A 23,815-nucleotide genomic window follows, 5' to 3' on the forward strand; every position below is an offset into this window, starting at 1 on the left:
AAGAAGAAGAAGAAGAAGAAGAAGAAGAAGAAGAAGAAGAAGAAGAAGAAGAAGAAGAAGAAGAAGAAGAAGAAGAAGAAGAAGAAGAAGAAGAACAAGGGGAGGAGGATAGTAATATTATAACTTTTGGTAGAGAAAGCAAAGGGAGAGTAACTTGAGAAGGGGGTCATGCAGACACACACTCACTCACAATATACACATGAGAGGAATAGAGAGTAGAACAGTGACAAAGAAATCATCATTTTAGATGTACCTTTATTCTTCATAAAAATCCATAGGCTTGTTATGAAAAAATTCACCTAGGTCTAGCCCTCTGCATGCGTCTCTGTTTGCTGAGCTCGGCCCTCTCCCTCCTTTGCCTCTCCACTTCGCGTTTCCTCCGCCGTGCGGCTGCTCGTTCCACGTCTCGTTCCTCCCTGCGCTTCTCTTCTAGCAACTCTTCGGTCGTTTTGATAAATTCGATTCTGTAAAAGAATCGTACTCGCTTGGCCTTCTTGGGTGGCGCCAGCGGGTCTTGGGGCATCCGAGGATGCTTCTTGAGGATTGACTTCGGGGCGGGCTTCTTGGGCACCTCGGGCCCCTTGCCGAAGGGTGGTGGTTGATATGGCGCGATGCCAGGACGCAAAAATGGCTCTGTTGGAGGAGGAGGGGGAGGAGATGGGCACCGATACTTCAAATCTGCCTCTTGGGCACCGGGAGGACGTTGGTCGGGTTGCTTTGCTGCTGGCGATAGGAAGCCAGTTGACCACGCGGGAGACTCCATGGTGGTCGGTGGTGGTGGTGATTGAGAAGGCATCATATACGTGGTTGACCAGGCGGGAGACGACATGATGATTGATGATTGTTGTTGTTGTTGTTGTTGCTGTTGCTGTTGCTGTTGCTGTTGCTGTTGCTGTTATGGTCGGTGTTCCTGTGCCTGCTGCTGCTGTGCCTGCTGCTGCTGTGCCTGCTGCTGCTGTGCCTGCTGCTGCTGTTCTCCCTGGAAAAAAAAGAAAAGAGAAAGAAATCAGGAAATTCGGTGAAGAAGGGCTTTTATATGGTAAAATCTTTACTGGAGGAAGGAAACTGCTGTTTTCCAGGCACAACGAAATAGCGAATCATGGATCCTCCCCTCAAGGAGGTGCGTGCTGTGCCTTAGAGCAGATCAGAAAACTTGCTGGGTTTGACCGTTCATGAGTGGACGTCCTCGTTATCCTCTGAACTTCTTGAACGCTTCTGCCACCGTCATTCCTTTCTCTACAGCTTCCTTTACCTTGTCGTCAGCGTCCACTAGTCTGGGCATCAAGGAAAGCGTCTCGTCGAGGAGATCCTGCGGGATGACCACAACACCCTCCAACGGGTCACAAAAGACGATGTCCCCCTATAGGCACTGTCAATAGCAACGTCCTCAAGTTCAGCACCTCTCTATGTTCTCACCGGAGCCACCGTAACACCAGTTATGGTCACTGGAATGTTGCGGGCGTATACCGTCGACTCAGCGTTGGTCCCCACGGTCGACCTCCCAAGGGCAAAAATCTGTCCCCAGATGCTCGTGAATATGACGATAATAGCTGGACATGACACAGAGGGCATAAGAAAGAGGCGAGTCAACATACCGGTAGTTTGGACTCCTTCAACTCAGCCATGTCTCGAACACGGCCACCAACAACGCACGCTGCCACACCCCTGGCTTTCATTCTTTGAGCCATGATGCCGCCCACAGCAGCACAGTTTTGACCTTCTGGCTGGTCAATGACAACGACACTGCCGGCCTCTGTCAGGTCTACCCAATGACTACCTTTGGGGATGGTGCTGTTGGCGGGTGGTGGTGGTGCTGCTGCTGGTGAAGAGTGCTTGGGCACTAGCTTCAACGTGCACGCAGGTGCAATCACCTTGCTCACTGTAAGTTCACCTGAGAGTATCTGTGGAGATGGAACTGGTCCTTTTTGTTGTTGGTAAGATTGAATCAGCAAGGAGGACAAGGATTGCCGTATGCTAGCTTACCTATGTCTGCTAGGTGTCCCGCTCTTGCAACTTGCCCGGCTGCAGGCTTTTGGAGCTTGAGCAAAGCATCGGAAACCTGTGCAATGAGTGGTGAGGTCAATACCATGGGCACGAATCCTTACATCGCAGGCAGAGTACTCATGAAGGCGGCGAAGCTTCTCCTGAAGGTCGCCTGAAGCTGTCGACATTTCTCTGAGGTGGCTATTGGCCGAAAGACGACAGGTGTACGATTTAAGGGGGTTGACGGCAGGTCCAAAGGGGATGGCAATTCTCTGCGACCTGCTCCTATACAGAACAACAGGGTACGCCCTCTGGAACATTGTCCGAATCGATGAAAGAAGGACAAAGAGGGAGGATCTCTAAGTGAATCTACCAGACATGGACAGGTCGCCGCCCTAAGCCTTCTGGCCTGCCTAGAGGCCTTTCCGATTCCTGGGGGATGTCAACTGTGTACGGAGGAGTGCTGGTACGTTACCGACACTATCAACACTGTCATGGGAATCGATTGCTTCTTTGTCTTGCACAAGGGCCAAGGGGGTCCAGGGGTTACAGAATGGTGTCTCTATAGCCAACATCACGAGAGAAAACGATACAGCGAAGACAATGGTCGAATCTAGTCTCTTGGTCTGGACGTTCACTACTTGATACAGCACAGCAGCCCTCTGACTCTTGAACAAAGAACTAGCACGGTCAAAAGATGCATACAGGTATTATACAGGAATTTAGGACTCTTGAGATCCAGAATCAAATCATATCATTCATTCGGTCCCTCACACGACCCCTTTATAATGTGCCCGCATATGTCCCACGCTTTGGAGTAAACCGCTCTCCTATGTCTGCAACCCATCAAACTAGAGAGATATGTACAAATGTGAAAGGTCGAGTCATTTTGTGCTGAGTATGATAGCAAGTCCGATTAGGTGATTCGTGGTTCGGCCTAGAAAAAGGGAGATCATGAGACTGGGTTGGTTTATCAGGTGCGGAATTGACACAAACCTTCCATCTACTGTTCACTATTGGAGCGTTAGCCTGTATACATTTGTGGTTCATCATTAAAGCAGACACGAGGCCACATACCTTCAAATCCAACAGGTGCCTCTACGGCATCTGATTGTCCTCTGAACTTGCCTGTTAACCGTTGATCTCTCTCCATCACTTGGTACCAGTTAGCAACAGTGTTTCTGTGTGAACCCTCCTTGAAAAAGTAACTGACTCTGCCTGTCCCATCTGTCTATCAGATATCTCGGCCGCTTGTAGTCGTTTTTATAGTACTTGATCGAGGCCAAACCCGCACCCTATGACTCTGCTTAGTTCCATGCTCCAAACTCTTCAATACCCCCGACGACTCTCGGGGCTACCGTACCGTCACACCAAACATGCCCACCATGATGGCATATGGGAGGAGGGCTTCGAAAGGGACGCCCATGGTGACTAGCGGAGACTGCGGATTACCAGGTCTGGGTGCGCAGATTCAAGCTGTCGACTTTTTTGCAATGGTGTGAGATTCGAAATTCGATCGTGTAGGCGGGCGGAGGGCGAAGCACACTCTATCTCTGCCTCGACAACATCCAACACACAGTGCAGCGTGGTGAGCTCTAGTACTGGTGTCGATCAAGCAATCGCTATGCAGCTTAAAGCTCGTCCAAGTCAACTTCTGCCAAGGGTCTCTCGTTTTGGAGTATGATAACGCCGCTTTATGTTACTAACAGAGTGGTATGGGGTGGGCAAGTAAGCCGAGGAGAAGTTGCCCTCCACGGCTGTCACGTGATGTTGAACGTTCACTGGTAGGTCTCTGCACAGGAATTGACTTCGAGATGCCCTCAAACCAGACAACACCAGTTGCAACAAGTCACAGATGATTTATTGACGTGTATCATTTGCATCCATTTCCAGAAAAGATACGTTGGACAATATCCGAGTCCTGTTGCGCGCAGCCTCACGCGTCGAGAGAAAGACCTGCCTCTTCCCCACGAGACCGCGCCTTTGCGACACAAACAGAATCGACACGAAGCGGAACATGTGGTGTAGTTACATTGCTGTGATCGCCTGAGCGTTGTAATCGCAAAAGTGGGCCTCTCAATATCAGATGTACTTCGAAAAGTGCCAGCACAAGCGGTAGTAAGGCGCTTCGAGTCGCGGAGTCATCACCGTACAAGCCCGCCCTCATGCCGCCTCTTGTATCTGAGGAGCCGGGCGACGCATCAGGCCTGGATCAGGAGATTGGATCGGGCGAGAGCGATATCGATCGTGATGCGAATGAAGAGCGCGCAGAGTCTCGTAAATCAGTCGCGAAGAAAACCATCCAAAAGGCGGATAATCAAGATACTGATTCTGCACATGCACCCAACCCAGAGGATAGTGCCTTGGGCGAACAATTACAGCGATCAGCTGAGGAAGAGGGAAGTGAAGACAGTGAGGCTGAAGATTCTTCTGCACCGTCCGCGAAGACAAAGGACTCTACGATGAAGGACGAGGACAATGACGAAGATGCAGAGGCAGATGAGGACGACGATGACCAGGAAGAGGAGGATGATACCAAAGCTGTCTCTGTTGATGATGACCACGACGCCGAAGCTGAGACTGAGGCTGACGTAGATGCCGATACAGATTCAGAAGCCGAGCCCGATGACGATGAGCCCGCTCAGGAAGATAACAGCGGCGACGAAGACAGCACTGAAGACACAGGAAGTGAGGATAAGAGTAAAGCCTCCGGATCTGATGGCGAGAACTCAAGCTCGGAGTCAGAGAGCGATGAGGCTGCGGATGGAAACGATACAAATCATACAGACAACGAATGCATGTTTTGTGACAAGACCCATGATATGGCGTCTGGAGATGTCGATACACTTCTGGCTTGCTCGGGCTGTCGCAAACATGCGCATCTGCGATGCATTCAAGACAGAGATGAGGTCGAAGATGATGGCAGTGGTGCGTGGCAGTGCCCTGACTGTGCCGAACAAGCAGCTCCATCCGAATCTCCAAAAGAACAAACTGCGAGGTCGAAGAATTCAGCGCCGAGACTTGTTAGAGACTTGTTACCTGTCACTAGGGGTGTCCAGAAGCCTGGCTCACACTCGATCTTCGCTCAGCCGCTGATCCAAGATGGTGAAGATGGTGGACGCGCTCTCAGAAAGAGGAAATCGCCCACTGCGGAACCTCCACTAACTGAGAAGCGACGCCGCAAGGCCACTCCTCGAGCACTAGAGGCCATGTCGGTGGAAAGCAAAGCTGAGGCCGAAAAGGCAGTTGCTCACTCAACGAGAAGAGCAAGCCAGAAATTCACCAACCCCCCCAAACCGGTTGCGCGGATCTTGCAACATCGCCCATTCAACAAAGCACCACCGCACAAATTCATCCTCGCATTCCACTTGGGACAACCGAAGATAGAAGAAATATTAAGCAAACCTCCTCGCCCAGGAAAAAGAAAACCAGCAGCTAGAGAAAAGAAGAAGGCTCCCAAAATACCTCCACCAGTCTATCAACCTCCAGTGCCCAAATTTCCTGCCTTACCGACCCACCACCTCATTTTCCCTTCGGCCTTCACAGATCGCGAAGCCGAGCTCAACGCCAAACCATACGGAGGGATTCTCACAGAAGCAGAGGCTGATACATCACGATCATTGCCACAGCTCAAAGATCGTGAAATCTTCGAAATCGCTAGAAAAGAAGCAGAAGAAGAACGCCGAAAGACATCTGCTGCAGCCGAGGCGCAGATCAACGGGGACAAGGAGGGCACGACAAAGCCTAATCGAACCGTATCAGGACCACCGACCAAGATCAAGTGTATCCAGTTTGGCAAGTTTGTCATTGACACCTTTTATGCAGCGCCATATCCCGAAGAATATTCACATGAGTCAAGGTTGTTCATTTGTGAATTCTGCCTGAAGTACCTACCTTCCGAATTCGTCGCGTATCGGCACAAATTGAAATGTTCTGCCAAACACCCTCCTGGGGACGAAATTTACCGCGACGGTACCCTGTCGGTGTGGGAAGTGGACGGACGCAAGAAGACCGAATACTGCCAATGTCTTTGTCTAATGGCGAAAATGTTCCTTGGTTCGAAAACTCTCTACTACGACGTCGAGCCATTCTTGTTCTACATCTTGACAGAGTATGACGAGTTCGGATACCATTTCGTTGGTTACTTCAGCAAGGAAAAGCGACCGGCGAGCCAGAACAATGTTAGTTGTATATTGGTGATGCCGATACATCAGCGCAAAGGATATGCGACATTCTTGATTGACTTTTCATATCTCCTGACTCGGATCGAAGGTAAAGAGGGCTCGCCTGAGAAACCTCTGTCAGATATGGGTTTGACAGCATACCGGTCGTACTGGGATCTGACCATGTCGCGTCATCTTCTTGAATTGGGTCTCAAACCTTTCAGCACGAAGACGCTTATGGCCAGGACCGGCATGACGGCAGATGATGTGATTCATTCCTTGGAAAGATTGTACGCTTTCGTGAGAGACCCGGTGACCAAAACCTATGCGGTGCGATACGACAAGAAACTATACGAACGCATAGTCAATGAATTCGACTCCAAGAAGCATCGCAGATTACGACCCGAGGCCTTGATATGGACCCCATATGTCATGGGTCGTAGCGATCAAGCTACACTCGATGCGCAGCATTTGCAAGCTCTTGCTCCTCGTGACGATAATGAAGAAATGGAAGGAGATGAAGATGAGAAAGGACCCAGCGAGGCGATTTCTAAAGCTGGGAAATCCCTTACCGAAATGGACACGGAAGCGGACGCGCTTGATTCTGGTCACATATCGCCCAAGTCGAGGACAAGATCCAAAACAGTCGCATCTCGACCTGCCTCAGTCGCAGATAAATCTGCAGGATTCAAAGACGATGCACTCATCAATGATCATGGTGCCGTCGCGCCAGGTCCACCCTCCACAACTGTCATGAACGGTACCGTTTCTACTCAAGTTACGCAACCGGCACTCAAGGTCAATGGCCTCAGCATGGGGCTAGTAAATGGAGATGCCGTGAGCAGTGAGGACCCTACGGGCGCGGATTCTGATCCCAAATCCCAGAACAAAGACGATACCGGTAATGATCCAGCTGGAGAAGAGGCCAAATCAGGAGCACAAGGTCGGAAGGCCGAAGAACCCGAGCCTCCTCTCACGGGGTACGCTTTGGCATATCGTACGCTTGCCATCCCACCTACGCGGTTCCAGATCGATCCTCCCATTCCGGCTGCCATGTTGAGGCAACGAAGCACAAAGAAACGGAATTTGACAGCTGCATTCGGACGACCACAGCCCGGTGCCAATTCGAAGGCGAATACCACCGAGGCCACGCCTGCCGTTCCCGTACGAAGTTCGCCGCGCCACACTCAAACCGCGGCTAGTATCAACGGTGGGGGAGCCACCAGCGGGGACACGGGCGCGGGAGGAGCCACTGTGACGAGAATCCGCGTTGCGGGTCTTGACAAAGGCAAGGGCAAAGCAAACCTGTCTGTACCGAGTACCCCGATCCGAAGAAGTGGTAGGAGAAGCGCTCTTGTGAACTCGGAAACGATTGAAGTGTCGACTTCCTTGCCCATTTCCGTCTCCCAGCCTGGGCCGAGTACGACTACGAGGAGCACTAGAGCCCGGGGTTCCAGAAATGAATCTACAACTGTTGAGAGTGAGATTGGGGATGTTATTATGGTTTCTCATGCCCGTGCTCATGCTCCTGTTCCTGCTCCCGCTCGTGCCGACGCTGATGAGGATGTTGATGCGAAAGCCGACGAGGATGTCGATGCTGAAGCTGATGAGGACGAGGAAGAAGAAGAGAATGACAATAAGAAGGAAGCTGGCGTCATAGAAGCCGAAGAAGAAGACGAACAAGACGCCGAGGCCGATTCCTCTAGTACCGGCGATGAAGAGGACGAAAATTCCGAAGAGGATGCTTCCGTTGCCGAAGAAGATGACGAAGAATCTCAAGACGATACCTCGGACGCTGTGATACCGGAAGATGAAGAGAGCGATACATCTGAAGATGACGATGCGGATGCCGTTGTTGATGATGACGATGACGATGACGAGGATGCAGAAGCTGATGAGGATGAAGAAGAAGAAGAAGATGATGAAGAGGATGAGTAGAAATGTCCCTCGATGTCGCCGTGGTCATCAAGGCACTTCTCGTCTTCATCTTCACCTTTATCGCTTCGGTTTCTCCTGCGGTTCTCCTAGAATTCATTATTTGGGGGCGATTTGATTCTGCCTTGATCGCTGGTCGCTTCCTCAAGAACGACACTACGACAACAGCCGACATCAAAAGGTATGATGGATCATTTAACCTTGCGTGGATGGGGAACGGAAATCAGAATTGAAGAATGAACAAGTATTATTATTGTGGTTTATGAATCCTTGGGGTGGGAGGGCGGCACATTTTTGTCCTTTGATTATTCGCTATCCGTGTTTTCTGATCTCGCTCTCCAGAGGTAGAAGAAAACACAGACGATGACTACCTACCCCCACACACAAGCTTCCTCCCTCACTAGTCTCTGAGGACTCTCGTACTTTCATATCATGTACAGGGCACGCCATTGTCGTCAATGACCCCCCACCACTTGTCCCAAAGGCCTCTGCTGACCAACGTCACCTCGTCCACGGCCGTCTTTTGTTGAAGATACTCACAGACCGCGTTGTCCGCGTCCCCTTCGGCGTCGTAGTACAAGATGCCCGGAACGCTCGCGGGCGTACAGTACATCTGCCACGATTTGTACGTCGGAGGCAATTCCTGACTCGGGTGCACGACGTTGCGGCTCCAGGCTTTCACCTCGGGTGCGGACGCGCGGTTTCTTCGAGCCGCATCCTCTCCCGTGGCCATGTTGATGGTCCCGGAGACGAACGACGCCTGCTGCTTGACCCAGACGCGTGGGATCCGTTGCTTCTCGTACAACCCGATCGCCTCGGTCAAGTTGATGTTCCCGCGCACCACGTCGCCGATGACCGTGCCCAAAAACGCCCCGTCCTCCATCGCCGTCGCCGCTCCCTGCGCCATGTGGTTCTGCATCGCGTGCGCCGCGTCCCCGAGCAAGACGACATTTTTGTGCTCGTTTGACCAGGTTTTCATGGGCGGGAGGACGAGGAGCGGCCATTTTTGGGTGTAGTTGACCAGCTCCAAAATTTTCCGGGCCGTCGGGTTCCAGTCCTTGTACAAATCACGAAACTCGTTGATGTCGACGTCCTCGGGCGTCGTGACGACACGGTCCATCTGAAACAGGGTCACGACGTTGAGTTCCGTGCCGGCCGACAGAGGGTACAGCAAGATGTAGCCATTGGGTCCGATCAAGCCGTCCATGGTGTTTCTCAGAAACTGTCGCGCGTCGGGGACTTTGGCAAAGACCTCCTCGTACGAGAGGATACCCCGAAAGGCCGCGACGGTCGAAGCGGCCTTGGGCACCACGTTCGGGAACAGTTGTTGTCGAACGAAGGATTTGATGCCGTCGGATCCGATCAAGAGGTCGAATTCGTGGTCGACACCTTGGGTGGTGGTGGCCTTGACTCCCTCCTTGTTGTGTTCCAACTTGTTGACGCGCGAACCGACGACCAGGTTCACACCGTGGCGGCGCGCCGACTCTGTGAGTCCGGCGTGTAGATGGTCTCTTCGCACGAGCCTAAGAAAATCGGTCAGCCAATTCTCGCACACGGAATATTGCATGGCATAGCAATGCCTTCGAGTAGTTAGAACAACCAGTGAGGAAAGCCAGATTGTTTTGCACCCTGCTTGGGATCGAAACGAGCCAGCAGAGAGCCATCGGCAGCCCATGTGTTGGCCTCATCCACGACGATGAGGTTGTCACCAATCAATTCGTCGACTCCCCATCGAATGAGCAGACGAGACACGTTTGGGAACACCTAAAAGCCGCACCCCTCCAACATCAGTGCTTCTTCTGCTGTAGCAACAACCACGGAAAGACTATCAAATGTCAAGGACCTACCTGTATCCCAGCACCAATTTCGCCCAGTTCTCGTGCAGCCTCGAGCAATGTCACTCGGGCACCTGCCCGTGCGATAGCGATGGCAGCGGCGAGTCCACCCATGCCGCCTCCGCATATGCCAACGTGAAGCTTGACAGATGGCATTTCGAAGATTGGGGTTCCAGACCAAGTCGTAATGCCTCTTCAGAGGTTGATTGGCAGGCACGTGGAACAAAGATCGAATTTAGATGGCAGGTTCCAATCAATGGCACCGAGCGAAAGGGTAAGACAACCTGCTTGACTATACAAGCTTCTCGTCAAGAGTCAAGGATCACCTTTATATATGTATATCTTCCACTCGTCTGGAAAGTACAGCTTTGCAGTTGAATTGAAGCTTTACCCGTATCGGTTGAATCCGAGGTTGTATACAGAGCAAATCAGAAGCCTTTGTTCTCAGAAGCGGCCGTCTTGGGCCGAGGTGTAGTAGCCCTGCTCTCAGGGTTGAGGACGATACGTACGAGTGCCTAGAGGGTATTGTAATAGCACCCGAAGCCCGAACAGGTATCTCAACACGTTCGTCAGCTTGAGTGCGTCAAACAATGCTGTGAGAACCTGTGAGTGCCGCCAACAGAGGTGTGAATGCGGGGAAAGGCGGATAGTGATCGGTAGTTCGGCAGCAAAAACTGTCACCTATCAGAACCATGGTCAGCATCTGACATGTCGATGACAGAAGGCGCACGAGTATAAGGATCGATGCTTCCGGTGCGCAGGTTATCATCATCATGTCTGTCTGGCGCCGAGGTTATCACCAGAACGAGGCGATGAGACTTGATTATTTCAAGCCTGAGCTGTGCTTCGTGACTCGGAGGCATACCTACCAAGATCTCCGGTCATGGGTGTTCTCCCAGCAGTCCGTTGTTGACACTTGCTGCGCCCTGTGGGTATTGCCTCTCCAGAGATTACGAGATGATGGAACGTGGAACATGACATGTTGGCTGTAACCTCATTCCCAAGCAGGAGTGAAGGATTCACAATCATCCGTAAATACGGATAGTTGTGTTGCCAAGGATGATCACATTTGGCCAGTCGATGACCAGTACTGTGTACTGTCAATCTCGGGCTACGAAAGCCCAGAGGGCAGCCTTACAATGATAATGTGAAGGATCACTACTTTCAAGCAGATCGTCCAGCGATAGACTTTGCAGAGACATGCTATTTCGTCGAAGCTTCTGACTTGAATTTCGACAACTTCGGACGTCGGCGATGTTGAAGCCTTGCCATGCCTCGCTACGCCTTGCAGGAGCAGTTGGGCCATAAATGTTGCTGAGACAGGGGCGTTGTTGTTGATGATAATACTCCGTACCAAGCAAAAGAAAAGCTCCTGATCGACACAGCTCACAATTCACCATACTTGTCCTGGAGTTTTCGAACCATAATTCTTTCTTCACGTGTTCAGTCAGGCAAGCTCCAGCCATCCGTATGTATTGTACCGACAACACCTCAGCAGATGAGTTCACAGCAACCGAGATCAACAATCGCTTAAAGTGTCCTAACAGCCGGGGCCAGATTCATGTGCTTCTCTCTGTCTTGTATCGCTCCGGGATACTGGGCGAGGACCATGGACATGGACTTCTCCGTAGAAAGCTTGAGTCTTTGGACGCGGTCAAAGCGCGCTGCACAACGTGGAAGACAAGGCCGGATGTGCTCGGCCCCCTGACATTTGGACGGGGGCTTCACCTAAGCGGATCGTAAGCGGATCGTCCCCCTTTGACAGTGACTTCTTTGCAAGCGGCAAGGCTACCGATTAACGCTAAGCCCTTTCCAGCTAGAGGATCTTTCCCGAAAAGGGTCCTTCAGCCTTGGCAAAATCCCCCCTGGAGCCAAACATGACAGTGTGTGGTCTGCCCCCCTTCAACCCGTCTACTCGGAACCTTTCACATTATCTTGATTGATGACGGTGTCTCGAATACAAGCTCATCCACACACACACACACACACACACACACACACACACACACATACATCACCGACCGTTCTCGTGTACACTGCAATGGCTTTTCTCACAAGTACCAAGAGTTCAGGCTGTCCGCGATGTTTGGTTATGCCACGTCCATCACACGCGCCGAATCGGGTGTCTCACTACCCCCCTGGCACTGGTGAGCTTGGCCATGGGTATTTAATCTCTCTCCAAGTCTTGATCACCACCCCAAGACTTTTCTGCGGCGGGTAAAAACTGACAAGAAATACCAAGAACTTGGCCCGTCTCGAAATGGACTTCTTTACACTGTTTTTCTCCTATTCGAAGATCCGCCCAATCTCCTCCAACGTAAAATCTTTTGAGTCGCCGACCTTGGGCTCGCCAAAGCAAAGCTCCATGTGGAGTGATGGTGTTTCGCGTCGTCCATCTTTTGCGTGAGATGGCCTGAAATCATACACCTCGAGGCCGCGACCGTGGCTTGCGGTAAGCGAAGATTTTCCAAAAATGGACCGGTCGAAGACCAACAGTCATATTAGTAGAAAGGTGAGAGGTAAACCGCGATTCTTGCTCTCATCTGTTTTTTTTCTCACTACGCTCATTTTCACAATCGCGTCGTGATATTATTTTGAAAGCATTTTGCTTTCGTCCTTTCGTTTTCCTTGTCGCTCCTTTTACGTTGATCATGAGATCACTGAAATATTTGGCGGCGCTTTTGCCGCTGCACTCTTTGGGGGTGTTTGCGAACGGACCGGAAGAGGGAGATGTTATCGTTGAGGTCACCACGACGAGAACCATCACCGTCTGCCCTCTGACCGAGTTCTTCACCTGCGAGGCCGATACCCTCCCGACCAAGCTACCATGGGAGGATTGGACGACGACTCCTGGCAGCGCTGCGACCACCACCACCACAACCGCCGGCGGTGAGGGACCTAGCTCGACAATTGTCACATCGTCCGGATCTTGGGGATCGTCGACCACCTCTGGGACTTGGTCTTGGTCCACCACTGGCGTCCCCACCGCCAGCACGACCTCTGCACCACACTATGGAAACAGCAGCTCGACAAGCTACACATCAGGCGTCACGAGCAGCAGCTCCTCGTCCGCCACTCTGACGACCACCACCTCGTCCGCGTGCCAGAATGGAACAGCGTCCACGGCCACCGGTCTGCCTGAGCCTCGCTGCAACGGTCCAGATGACAGAAGCCACTGGTGTGTTGGCAAATCGGTCGACGATGACACCCACAAGACCTTCTACACCGGCCAGACCAAGAAATACACTCTGACCATTACCGAAGAACAACTCGACTACGATGGCACTCTCAAGCACTCTTTCGCCATCAACGGTCAATCTCCAGGTGAGGCCATTGTGGCCAACTGGGGTGATATGGTTGAAGTCACCGTCGTCAACGGCTTGACCACCAATGCCACCACCATCCATTGGCACGGTATCCGACAGACTGGCACCAATGACCAGGACGGTGTGCCTGGTGTCTCCGAGTGCGGCATTGCTCCTGGCGCCGCTCGCGTCTACAAGTGGGTAAGTGTGATGGCTCGAGTCGCTCATGGTCCCTCGAATTGATTCTCAGGACTTCATCACTGACAATCTTATTAGCATGCCAGCACGTACGGCACTGGTTGGTACCACTCCCACGCTCTCTCGCAGTACGGTGCCGGTTGCCGAGGCCCCATCATCATCCACGGCCCTGCCACTGCCAACTACGACCTGGACATGGGTTCTGTCATGATCGATGAAGCTTTCAACCAGACTATCTTCCAAATGGCTTACAACATTGCCCGTGTCCGAGGAGCGCTGCCGCCGGCGACCAACTACCTGCTCAACGGCAAGAACAAATCTCCAGACGGAACCAAGGGTGAGAGTGCCCAATGGACCGTCAAGAAGGGCAAGAAGCATCTCTTCCGTATCATCAACAGGTAGGATCTCACAACGGGCTCCCCTTTCCCTTCACAAAGTCCGTCCCGAACGCTGACATGGTCCCCACCAGTTCTGCTCAATCCTCCTACATTGTGCACTTTGATCACCACAAGATGAAGGTTGTATCGGCAGACTTTACTCCGATCGTTCCCTACGAGACTGACGTTCTCCACATTCAAAGTGGTCAACGTTACAACGTCATCGTCGAGATGGACCAGGTAAGCAAAGCCTCGACTGACTCTTTTTCGGCTGGTGTTCCTACTGGTACACTAACGCACGGCGAATATAGCCCGAAGGAGCTTACTTCCTACGCGCAGTCACCCAGACAGGTTGTGGTATCCGAAGCTTGAACGACGGTCTCGGCACTTCCAACGGTGTCTTCACCTACGAAGGATCCTGCGGTGCTCCAAAGGCTGACAACTTCACCATCACCGCGACCGACTGTCTGGACGAGCCTCTCGGCAAACTCATCCCTCACGACTCCAAGAACGCCGGTTCCGTGTCCGAGTTCCAGGACTCCGTCAAGCTCCTCCCCGGTGGCAACGCCGGGTCGCAAGACTTTGGCGAGTACGGCCCCGTCGTCCGATGGTACCTGGGTGGCTTGAAGGACCTCTCCGAGAACAGCGGTGCTCCGGCGGCCAACAAGGCCATCAACGTGACCTACAGCGAACCCACCCTCAAGACGCTCGCGACGCTGCCCAACCTGGGGTACAACAGCTCCTACTTTGGCAACTCGGCCGTCCTCGACGGCCCCGCCAACGCTTGGGTCTACTTTGTCATCCAGAACAACTTCCAGACGTCCCACCCGATGCACTTGCACGGCCACGACTTTTCCGTGCTGGGCCAAGGCAAGGGGGTCTTCACCTCCGACATGGTGGGCCAACTCAACTTCCAGAACCCCGTCCGGCGTGACACGACGCTGCTCTTCGGCGCGGGCAGCCCCCAGTCGTTCGTGTCCGGCTGGACCGTGATCGGCTTCGAGACCGACAACCCGGGTGCCTGGATCATGCACTGCCACATCATCTGGCACGCCGATGGCGGCATGGGTCTCCAGTTCCTCGAGAGGCCCGGCGAGATCGACGCCAAGGGCTACTACGACGGCGACTTCAAGGACGAGTGTGCCTCTTACGGGACCTACGAGGCCTCCGCCCCCCACAGACACCCCTACGAGTCCGGTCTCAAGGCGAGACACCTCCAGAACCACCGGATGTCCCACAGGAACGTCGTCCGAAAGCATTGAAACCCCCCAAACCCCCCGGCAAAAATATCGGCCATTGAGTGGGGTCACCCTTCTTTGACCTTGTCAATACCCTCGGGAGGTGGTCGTCAATGGTCCGAACCGAAATGGAACGCCAGCAGTAAGCAGCAAGAAGGAGCTATTATGTATGCAGTATAATTTTGTTCTGGTTCCGGTTACATTCCCGTGATGCCTGACCCTTGTGTCAATCATTCTTTTGTGTAAATCTAGCTAATTCCAATATACACACGCGGTCCGTCTCTTTAGTTCGTCCCAAAATTGTCAAGCTTTCTCGAATGTTAATTGGTGTCCTCGTATCCATACGAGCACGAATTGAAAAGTGGAAATTACGAGTAAGGAGTACAAGCCAGAGAAGCAACTGGACCAGAATGTGAAGAAATCCAAGTATTGTTCTTGAAAACAACAATCGCTGAAATATACACCATGCCCAAACTTCAACAATGCTAGTCTCGAAAGTCATGAAATGCCCCCGAGGTCTTTTTCAATGAAAAGGTTGCAGACGCGAAGTTGTCAATGGGTTTATTCGTAAAACACCAAAGCTCTAACCTCGATACTTTGACGGCCAGGTGCGTCGGGGCTCGTTTGCGGATCAACAAAGGCAGTATGAGGTGTTCCGTCACTCAGGCCCTTTGTGCCCCCGACATTCTGGCTGACAGAGTCGAAACACTTGATGAACAAGACCTCGTCCGGTGACATGTCCTTCACGTAGTAATATTTGTGACTCTCGTTGGGCGCGACGGAGTACGTTTCTCCCTTCACCTCGTATCCCTCGGTCGAACTGGCCGAGGTGGGATCCGGGAGGACTTCCTTGCCCCGGTCATCGTCGTCTTGAACGCCGTTGGTGGCTTGGCGCTTGGGGTAGAGGAGATCGACCTTCACAAAATCCTCGGGAGACGTCGTCCTCCAGTCTATCAGGGCGAGAGGGAAGTCGGAGGCCTTGTTGGCGATCGGCCGCCACACGTTGACGATCTGGTATCGGCCTTTCAGGAGCTCCTCGGCTTCGGCCGCGGGTAGGTGCCGGCGCACTCTGGCCTCTGCCGCGCGGGGTGTCTGGTCGACGTGGACTTGCTGTACGGGTTGACGGGGAGACGCCTTTTCCCGCCGCCGGATCGTATGGTCAAACAACACCACCTTCTTCACGCCGGGCAGTTTGTCGCGGAGAAGTTTCTCCACCTCTGCGTAGTACCCTTCTCGCACGGCCGCGTCGTCCGTGAAGGACTTTTCCCGGGCGGGATACGTGTACACCGCAAAGCCGGCGTTGTCGGTGTTGAATTTTGACTCTTGCCCTCGGAGGTTCTCGACGGGACGTTCGTAATCCGCCAATTTGAACGAGTAGCCCGGTCCATCGACCTTGGCCCAGGGCTTGACGAACGCGACATCGCTGTCGACGAACGAGGATCGGTCGATGTATTTGAACGAGCCGGTCGTCATGTTGTTGGAGGCAGCGGCGGCGTGGGAGGAGAGGGAAGTGCTGCTACCGAAGAATCTGGTTGCGGACGGATGATGGGAAGAAGAGAGAGAGCGCGGGGAGAAGGCGCCTCTTTTGTAGAGTGGGGAAGCCACTCGGATACGAGTAGCAGTAGATCGGAGGGCGCTGGAGGCTTTCATGGATTACAGATTAGATGCCGAAGTCCGTATATCTCGGGGTCTCTGTGTAAGATTGTGTTACGGGGTGCTGTGACAGTCTAGGTATGATCAATGGAACACACGAGTACGAGCATTGAGGCTGTTGAAATGATCAGTATATATATTTGTATGTACTCCATACTGCGTATTCATCTGAGAAAAGAACTGCCCTGCTGTGTCAGCCACTGGAAGCAATGACGTTGAATGGTATCAAATCGAAGAGCAAGCCAGCAACAAAACTCCATTAGTCGCCGATTCAATTTGTCAAAGGCGCTGCGTTGTAGAGAGAGAAAAGTCATCATGCAAGTCCCTGATGAAGACAAATCAATGACGCACATTACAAAGCGAGAAGGACATTTCTCGGTACATGACCCAAAGAGGAATAGCGCCATCTCTACAGTATATCCGCCTCTCTCGCTTGCGGGCTGACGAGGCTGAGGTGTTCACGTGACTGCATCTTTTTCTCAGCCTCGCGGTTTGGCGATTGAATGCGGCTTAGTCATTTCGCGGGCAAAGAGCAACTCCTGAATTCTCGACGCGTCGTTTGACATTCAGCTGCGACCAACGCGTAAATTGTATCTCTAGACCTCCCGACACGGACCTCAAACGAGCAAACATATCGATGAATCCAGGACGGCTATCGACTGATCAAAGTCTTTGACGCGTTGATATCACCTCGCTGTGCAGAGCCAGCCATGTCGACCAACAGAGACATCTACTCTGCTACCTACAGCAATGTCAGTAACCACCTCTCTCTTTGTCCTCACCCCACATTAGACTGACCCTCGGCCTGTAGGTGCCCGTCTACGAGCTCAAAATCGGCACCGACCACGTCATGCGACGTCGGTCCGACGACTGGGTCAATGCCACACATATTCTCAAAATCGCCGGCTTCGATAAACCTGCCAGGACAAGAATTTTGGAAAGAGAAGTGCAGAAGGGTGTCCATGAGAAAATTCAGGGTGGATATGGAAAGTACCAGGGCACATGGATTCCGCTCTCTGAAGGGCGCATGTTGGCAGAGAAGCATGGAACCTTGAGTCGCATTTCTGCCATCTTCGACTATGTCCCTGGCGATCGAAGCCCACCGCCTGCCCCGAAGCATACCACCGCTGCGTCGAATCGCCCGAAACAGAACAAGCATGCGGCGCCAAAGAAGGCAGTAGCACAGCCCGGTAAGACATTTGAATAACCACCAGATTGTTCATTCTGACGAGATACAGTTCAAACCCAACCCTACCAGCCGGTCGAAAACTTCGACGTGGGTAGCGCTCAGTACCATGAGAGTAGAGATCCGACACCAGAGACTGCCTCGTTCATGGCCGACGACGACTTCATGGCCCTCTCTCAGAATTCTGCAGCATCGAGAAAGCGCAAACAACGTGACTTCGAGGAGCACTCTGCTGGCGCTACTGATCTGGAACACACGATGTACGGCGATGAGTTACTAGATTATTTCGTCACTGCTGGGGACGATCCTGCTTCCTCCAACATTCTCCCTCCTGAACCACCTGCGAATTTCGCTGTCGATCGCCCCATTGATAACTTGGGGAACAACGCTCTACACTGGGCCTGTGCCATGGGTGATGTGCAAATTGCCCGTGACCTGTTGGCACGAGGTGCTAGTCCTGCTGCTCAAAACACCAGTGGTGGAGAAACTCCTTTGATCCGAGCCGTCTTGTTCACCAACAATTACGACAAGCGCACATTTCCCAAGATTGTCCAAGCTCTCTCGGGTACGATTGTTGAGAGAGATTGGCATGGTGCGACTGTATTCCATCACATTGCCGAGTCATCGCGGTCCAGGGGTAAATGGAGTTGTGCTCGATATTATTGCGAAGTCTTGATCAACAAGATGCAGGAGATGGGATCCAACTATGTTCATGCTTTGCTGACCTCGGTCGACACCAATCACGACACAGCAGCCTTATGTGCCATCAGAAATGGATGTGTCAAGGTAGCGACGTTCCTCCTGAACCACTGTCCTGAAGCCGGCGAGCTTCCCAACTTGAAAGGGGAGACTGCCAATGAATATCTCCGAGCCCTTCGTGAGAAGAAAGAAAGCCTCCAGCAGCCTGGTTCTTCCCCTCCAAGAACGGGTGAGTCTTTCACTGCCAAACAAGCACGACGCAAGCGTCAGAAGGATGCCATTTCACGGGCAGCTTCCCTTGTCCTCGACAAGATTGGACCTCTCATGGACGAAGGTAGTTACAAATTGGCAGACATGTACGACTCTCAAATGAATGAGAAAGATACAGAGATTGCCGAAGCAAAGCAGGCTTTATCCGACTTTGAAGCTCAGCGACACAAAATCCGCCAGGAGACTTTTACTCTGATGGCCAAGGCAGAAGATGCGTCCAAGATTCCGGCGTTAAGGCAGCAATACGATGCCTGCTTGGGTGAGATTCGATCTCTTCTCGAACAGAAAGAGCACGGTACACTTCAACAGGAGATCTTCCAACAGGACAAACAAATCAACCCGCAGGCTTTCAGGTTTACGAACCCTCAACCTTTATCGGCTGATGAGATGCGCGCGTCCTTGCCTTGGGCCATCGAACTCAATCAGCAACAAGCCATGAGGAAGTATTGGGTTTTGGAGATCGCGAAGCTCATGGGCGAGGCTGGCACAGGTGAAAAGGTTGGGAAGCACCGTAAACTGGTAGCCATTGCGACAGGTATGAAGGAGGAGGAACTGGACGGCATGTCTGGAGAGTTGCTGGAGAACCTGCAGGCCAATTCAAACACAAACCCTGAAACCCCTCCCACCATGATCCAGACCTAGGCGTCACCAAATCTTGCCTAGATGTGTGAGATGCACTATTATGACCCACGTATGAGACATGAAATGATATGTTTTTGGGTGCTTGGATGCACTGGACTGTACCTTTAGTCTTTTCTGGGAACGTACCTTGGAGAGTCATCGTGATTAGTTAGATACTATTGATGAAATTGAATGGTTTGTGGGATTTTTATCTTGTGTAGGTGAACATGACCTGTTTCAGTCTTGAATTTTTTTTGGCTCTCCCGACAGTCACGATGATAGTCAACAGTAAAGACTGAAGACTCGATAGATTCTTGACTCTTCCGAAACCCTGTGATGAATGAAGGAATGGTCAATGAAAGTTGTCTCGGGATTCACTCTTTTTTTTTGGTTTCGACGGTCGAGTCTAGATACTTTGTTTCAGTTGGGGCACATTTGTGTGCCGGGTACCGACGGCGTTTGATCGTTTTTCGACATCAGGGTAGTTTGTTCATGTGAATCTACAAAGCCTACGGATTTACAAGTCTACAGACGTACACTCTTCGACGAGTTCTCGTGATGAGCGCAACAGGGAATGGGAGAAATGTATGATCAATGAATCAATTGATATGCATCGGCAGCAAGTTGCTCGTTGTGCCTCTCTCTCTCGCTCTCTCGCTCTCTCTCACCGGAGGAGGCCGTTGATGAATATTATCATTCATCAATCATGATTCAAGGTAAATTCTCTCTCTGTCTCATGAGAGAGAGAGAGAGCATGGCTCTGATCTGTCCGTGTCTGTTTTTGTGTGTGCTCCCATGGGAATAATGTCCATTTGAGCTTTTTTGTTTGTGCCTGTATCTAACAGCCCCCGATCAATCTCCATTAGCAGCGCCCAGGTGCATATCTAATGCGAACCCATTCTCTCGCACTCACTCAGTCTCTCAGTCTCTCTTTCTGTGAGTATGTACGTTGAGAGAGAGAGAGAGAGAGAGAGAGAGAGAGAGAGAGGTGTTTTTTTTTTCGTTTTTTTTTCGAGGTGATGAAGATGAATGTGATGTGCTTCCGTAGCTCGTATCTCGTAGCTCGAGTCTTTGTGGTGGGAGACCTTAAGAATAAACTTTGACTCTCTGGTACGTCCGTGAAATGAAGCATTGAAGAAGCAAAAAATCCGCACCATCATCCACCATCCACGCCTTCTCGGCTGATTTGACTTGTCCACGATGAACGTAAAGCACTTGCCCACCCACCGTACACCCCCCCCGCAGGTCGAATCCTGTGAGTGGACGAGTTGTCGGCCCTAGCGCCAGTAGGTGCCTTCGTTGTCGGTGTTGGTGTTGTAATGATGTCCCGGCGCGGCGCCGTTGTTGGGAACCACCCACGGATGCGAAGAAGCGTAGCTGCCGCCGCCGTAGTCGTTGTTGTTGCCCTGAGGAGTGGGAGTGAACAAACCCAAAGGGAGGGCGTGCTGGGCGTAGTTGTTGGACGACGACGGAGGGGTTTGGTATGCTGCCGCCGAACCTGGCAGGGCTGCAATGTTGCTCTGATGTCCATGACCGTGACCGTGTCCGTAGCCTTGGCCGTTGTTGTTCATCCCGTAGCTGTGGTGAGGTGGAGTTTCGACTTGCGTCATCATCGGGTTGAAGATGGGCTGAGCATGGTAGAGGGTAGGAGCTCCCGGAGGGTTGTGGTACGGAGTCGAGGTGTTGTTGGTGTAGACTGGAAATTGTCGCACCACCGCCGCCGCCGCCGAAGAAGAAGGGTGGTGGTAGTTGTAGTCGTACGCGCGTGGTCCTCCTCCTCCACCACCCCTATTCATCATCATAGGACCCGTGTGGTTGTTGTTGTGGTTGTGGTTGTAGCGAGGAGCATGATGATGAACGATGGGCTTTTCAATGTTGAACCGAGATGCTCGGCGAGAAGAGTATTCTTTGGGCTCGATTCGGAGCTTGTTTCCATGCAGTTCACGCTGCGGTAGGGGGTTAGTTAGTACGTACCCAGGTGTTGAGGGGAGATCATGTGGGCTTGTCCGCAGGCGGAAAAGGGATGGCCAAACTGAACTTACCTCGGCGAGAGATGCTCGATCTGCTTCGTTGGGGTGTGCGAATTCAACGAATGCAAAGACGTTGATTCCTCCGTCGGCTGTCCAAGAGTCAGCGTCTGTATGGGGGCAAAGGGAAAGGCAGGAACCAAAGGCTGGACTGGCGACTTACTGAAAGCCTTCTTGATAATGTTTGTCTGTATGATGCTGCCGAATTCCTGGAATAGAGCTTCAACCTCTGGGCGAGTGGCGAATTCAGGCAAGTTGCCGACAAAGATTGATCTTGCATCCATGATGGAACGGGGACTTGCGAAGCCACGGACCATAAGCAACCCATCAGGTCCAAGGTTGAAGCGTGGCTCCATTGCCGGAGCAAGGACGATAGTGTAGGGACTCTTCATGTTGTTGTGGTTCTGAATCTGGGGATTAGTATGCTGTCGTCGCTGGGATGTGGTCATCCTTACCTTTAGAGCATCACGGCAGTCGAGATAGAATGCGAATTTGACGTACATCCCGCGGATGTTTAGGTGGTTGCTTTCCGCAGGCACACAGAGCTCGACTTTCCCGTACGGTTCAAGCACTCCTCGAGCTTCAGCTTCTGTCAGAGCAGATCCATCCTTCTTTGACATTATGACAGCACCTTGTGGCTAGTGTTAGTATGGTGTATGAGGACACTCTTTAAGCTGTCGTTGACTCACGGTCGGCCTTTCCACGCTCCAAACGAATCTTGCGGCCATCCAGCTCAAGGTCTGTGGTGTAGGTCATTGCTTGATTCGCATCTTCGACGTTCTATAGCATTTGTCAGCCCACTTTCAGTGGGAAAAGGGGAACCTTCTCCCTCTTTTGCGCACCTCAAACTGAACAAAAGCAAACGGATGACGGCGTGGGTCGTATTTGACAAAGATGTGGCAAGTGCCGAACTCGTCAAAGACTTCGTGGCAGGACTGTTGGAGTTGCTCCACAGTCTTCTGACTTGACAAACTACTGGGATGTCAGTGATGGACTGTTCTTGCTGATTTCCGTCCTACTTACTTGGCGACAAAAATGAGAGCTTCAGGAGGAAAGATTCCTTGCGCATTTCTTGCGTTTGGTCCTTGTATGAGGCGGTCTGCGCGAGGTTCGAAGCTGCCAAAGGCAGTAGCAGGACCACGGAAGCTTGCATCAACGCGTTGGGAAATATGACCGGGAAGGCCACGAAGGGCAGCGGGACCGGTTGGAGGAGCATAAGCAAAGACATCATCCTCTCGAAGAGGAGTGACGCCAGCCCCAGCAAGGGGGGAGGTAGCAGACGAGCCTAGAAGTGCATAGGCGTCAGTATACCTCAAATTTCTTTGGATTCTCTAGACTATAGTAGCGGAAACGAGGTGTTTCGGGAGCTCAATGGCGGCGAAAGACCCTGAATCCTCCAGCCTCGCCCCATTATTGCCCTTGGAAGGCTTGGAAAAGGGAGTACAAGCACTTACTAGGACGTGTATTGGTAGTGCCGACTGATAGGAAGCCCATTTCAGTCTCTAGAGAGCCCATACCACGGGCGGGGGAGGGAGAAGGCGGAGTTGAAGCTCTTGAAAGAGCTGTGGGGATGGGTAGAGGCAGAGGAGGCATGGTAACCCTCTTTGGAGGGCTCTTCGAGGCGGAAGCAAGTCGCGAAGACATTGCGGGCGACCATGCAGAAGTTTTTGAGGCTGGAATCAGATGCAAATCAGCCAGGAAAGCCACTTTGGTGGAGGGGAAAGCATATACAGACCTTTTGAGACGAATAGAAGCACTTTTATACTCGCCAAACAACAAGAAGCAGGAGGTAAACGGATGAGAGGGTGAGGAACAAGGAAACAAGAAAGTGAGACGAGTTGACTTGGATCTCAAACGGAGGGGGGTGGGTGGGGGAACCTTGGCGGTCGACAACGTTCACTGTTTCCATTCAATAGAAGGGCAAAAACGGGGTGTATTGGTGAATGTTGAGACCTCTAAGTGATTGCGGTTTCGTCGGGAGACGGCCACGTTTTACAAGCAAGCATACAGACCTCGTTGGGAGGGGAGCACGTTGCGGTTCCAAGGACAATGTGAAAGGGCCATTATACGATGGGTGGGATCGCAGTGTAGCTGATGTCGCAACACGTTTACCTTCAGTGCACATCAAGTTCACACAAGAGGACACAGAGTCGCGATGGCTGTAGAGATACGCTGCCAGTATCGGCAACTTCAACATTCGATATAGTGAACCATACGACATACCATATCGACAGAGAGCTGTGTATGGCTGTGCAGATGCCCGTGTGTACAACTGGGTGTCAGTATACGATAGATTTGGCTGGGACTCCCTTTGTAGAGGTGACA

At 52.1% G+C, this 23,815-nt stretch overlaps 8 protein-coding genes across 9 annotated transcripts; 3 read left to right on the forward strand and 5 right to left on the reverse strand.

The window, feature by feature from the left end:
• Positions 1 to 295: 295 nt before the first annotated feature.
• On the reverse strand, positions 296 to 897 carry PV06_08118 (uncharacterized protein; the record flags this gene model as incomplete). Its single annotated transcript, XM_016409421.1, has 1 exon — positions 296 to 897. Exon 1 carries the CDS (start codon positions 827 to 829, stop codon positions 296 to 298), a length of 534 nt encoding a protein of 177 aa, XP_016259729.1. The 5' UTR covers positions 830 to 897.
• A 6-nt stretch (positions 898 to 903) lies between these two features.
• Positions 904 to 2,303, reverse strand: PV06_08119 (the record flags this gene model as incomplete). Of its 2 annotated transcripts, XM_016409422.1 has the most annotated exons (5): positions 904 to 1,360; positions 1,417 to 1,515; positions 1,596 to 1,921; positions 1,984 to 2,059; positions 2,106 to 2,303. In XM_016409422.1, 5 exons carry the CDS (start codon positions 2,301 to 2,303, stop codon positions 1,190 to 1,192), a joined length of 870 nt encoding a protein of 289 aa, XP_016259730.1. In that variant the 3' UTR covers positions 904 to 1,189. The 2 variants fall into 2 exon arrangements, with proteins under 2 accessions (XP_016259730.1, XP_016259731.1); XM_016409423.1 differs by having other exon boundaries at positions 1,984 to 2,303.
• A 1,508-nt stretch (positions 2,304 to 3,811) lies between these two features.
• PV06_08120 (uncharacterized protein) lies at positions 3,812 to 8,653 on the forward strand. Its single transcript, XM_016409424.1, has one exon. It carries the CDS (start codon positions 4,149 to 4,151, stop codon positions 8,082 to 8,084), a length of 3,936 nt encoding a protein of 1,311 aa, XP_016259732.1. The 5' UTR covers positions 3,812 to 4,148; the 3' UTR covers positions 8,085 to 8,653.
• PV06_08121 (uncharacterized protein) lies at positions 8,512 to 10,072 on the reverse strand (the record flags this gene model as incomplete). Its single annotated transcript, XM_016409425.1, has 3 exons — positions 8,512 to 9,604; positions 9,679 to 9,845; positions 9,929 to 10,072. 3 exons carry the CDS (start codon positions 10,070 to 10,072, stop codon positions 8,512 to 8,514), a joined length of 1,404 nt encoding a protein of 467 aa, XP_016259733.1.
• A 2,396-nt stretch (positions 10,073 to 12,468) lies between these two features.
• Positions 12,469 to 15,457, forward strand: PV06_08122 (uncharacterized protein). The gene is made up of 4 exons (XM_016409426.1): positions 12,469 to 13,422; positions 13,498 to 13,817; positions 13,889 to 14,036; positions 14,108 to 15,457. The coding sequence occupies exons 1-4, from the start codon at positions 12,568 to 12,570 to the stop codon at positions 15,056 to 15,058; spliced, it is 2,274 nt and encodes a 757-aa protein (XP_016259734.1). The 5' UTR covers positions 12,469 to 12,567; the 3' UTR covers positions 15,059 to 15,457.
• PV06_08123 (uncharacterized protein) lies at positions 15,195 to 16,806 on the reverse strand. Its single transcript, XM_016409427.1, has one exon. It carries the CDS (start codon positions 16,682 to 16,684, stop codon positions 15,596 to 15,598), a length of 1,089 nt encoding a protein of 362 aa, XP_016259735.1. The 5' UTR covers positions 16,685 to 16,806; the 3' UTR covers positions 15,195 to 15,595.
• Positions 16,807 to 17,293: 487 nt separating this feature from the next.
• Positions 17,294 to 19,622, forward strand: PV06_08124 (uncharacterized protein). Its single transcript, XM_016409428.1, has 3 exons — positions 17,294 to 17,439; positions 17,499 to 17,877; positions 17,926 to 19,622. The coding sequence occupies exons 1-3, from the start codon at positions 17,398 to 17,400 to the stop codon at positions 19,482 to 19,484; spliced, it is 1,980 nt and encodes a 659-aa protein (XP_016259736.1). The 5' UTR covers positions 17,294 to 17,397; the 3' UTR covers positions 19,485 to 19,622.
• Positions 19,623 to 20,740: 1,118 nt separating this feature from the next.
• On the reverse strand, positions 20,741 to 23,134 carry PV06_08125 (uncharacterized protein; the record flags this gene model as incomplete). The annotated part of the gene is made up of 8 exons (XM_016409429.1): positions 20,741 to 21,409; positions 21,506 to 21,582; positions 21,654 to 21,876; positions 21,946 to 22,121; positions 22,180 to 22,270; positions 22,333 to 22,462; positions 22,514 to 22,775; positions 22,945 to 23,134. 8 exons carry the CDS (start codon positions 23,132 to 23,134, stop codon positions 20,741 to 20,743), a joined length of 1,818 nt encoding a protein of 605 aa, XP_016259737.1.
• Positions 23,135 to 23,815: the final 681 nt, after the last annotated feature.

The sequence above is a fragment of the Exophiala oligosperma genome (assembly GCF_000835515.1).
Source record: "Exophiala oligosperma strain CBS 72588 unplaced genomic scaffold supercont1.8, whole genome shotgun sequence".
In the NCBI taxonomy this organism is placed as follows: domain Eukaryota; kingdom Fungi; phylum Ascomycota; class Eurotiomycetes; order Chaetothyriales; family Herpotrichiellaceae; genus Exophiala; species Exophiala oligosperma.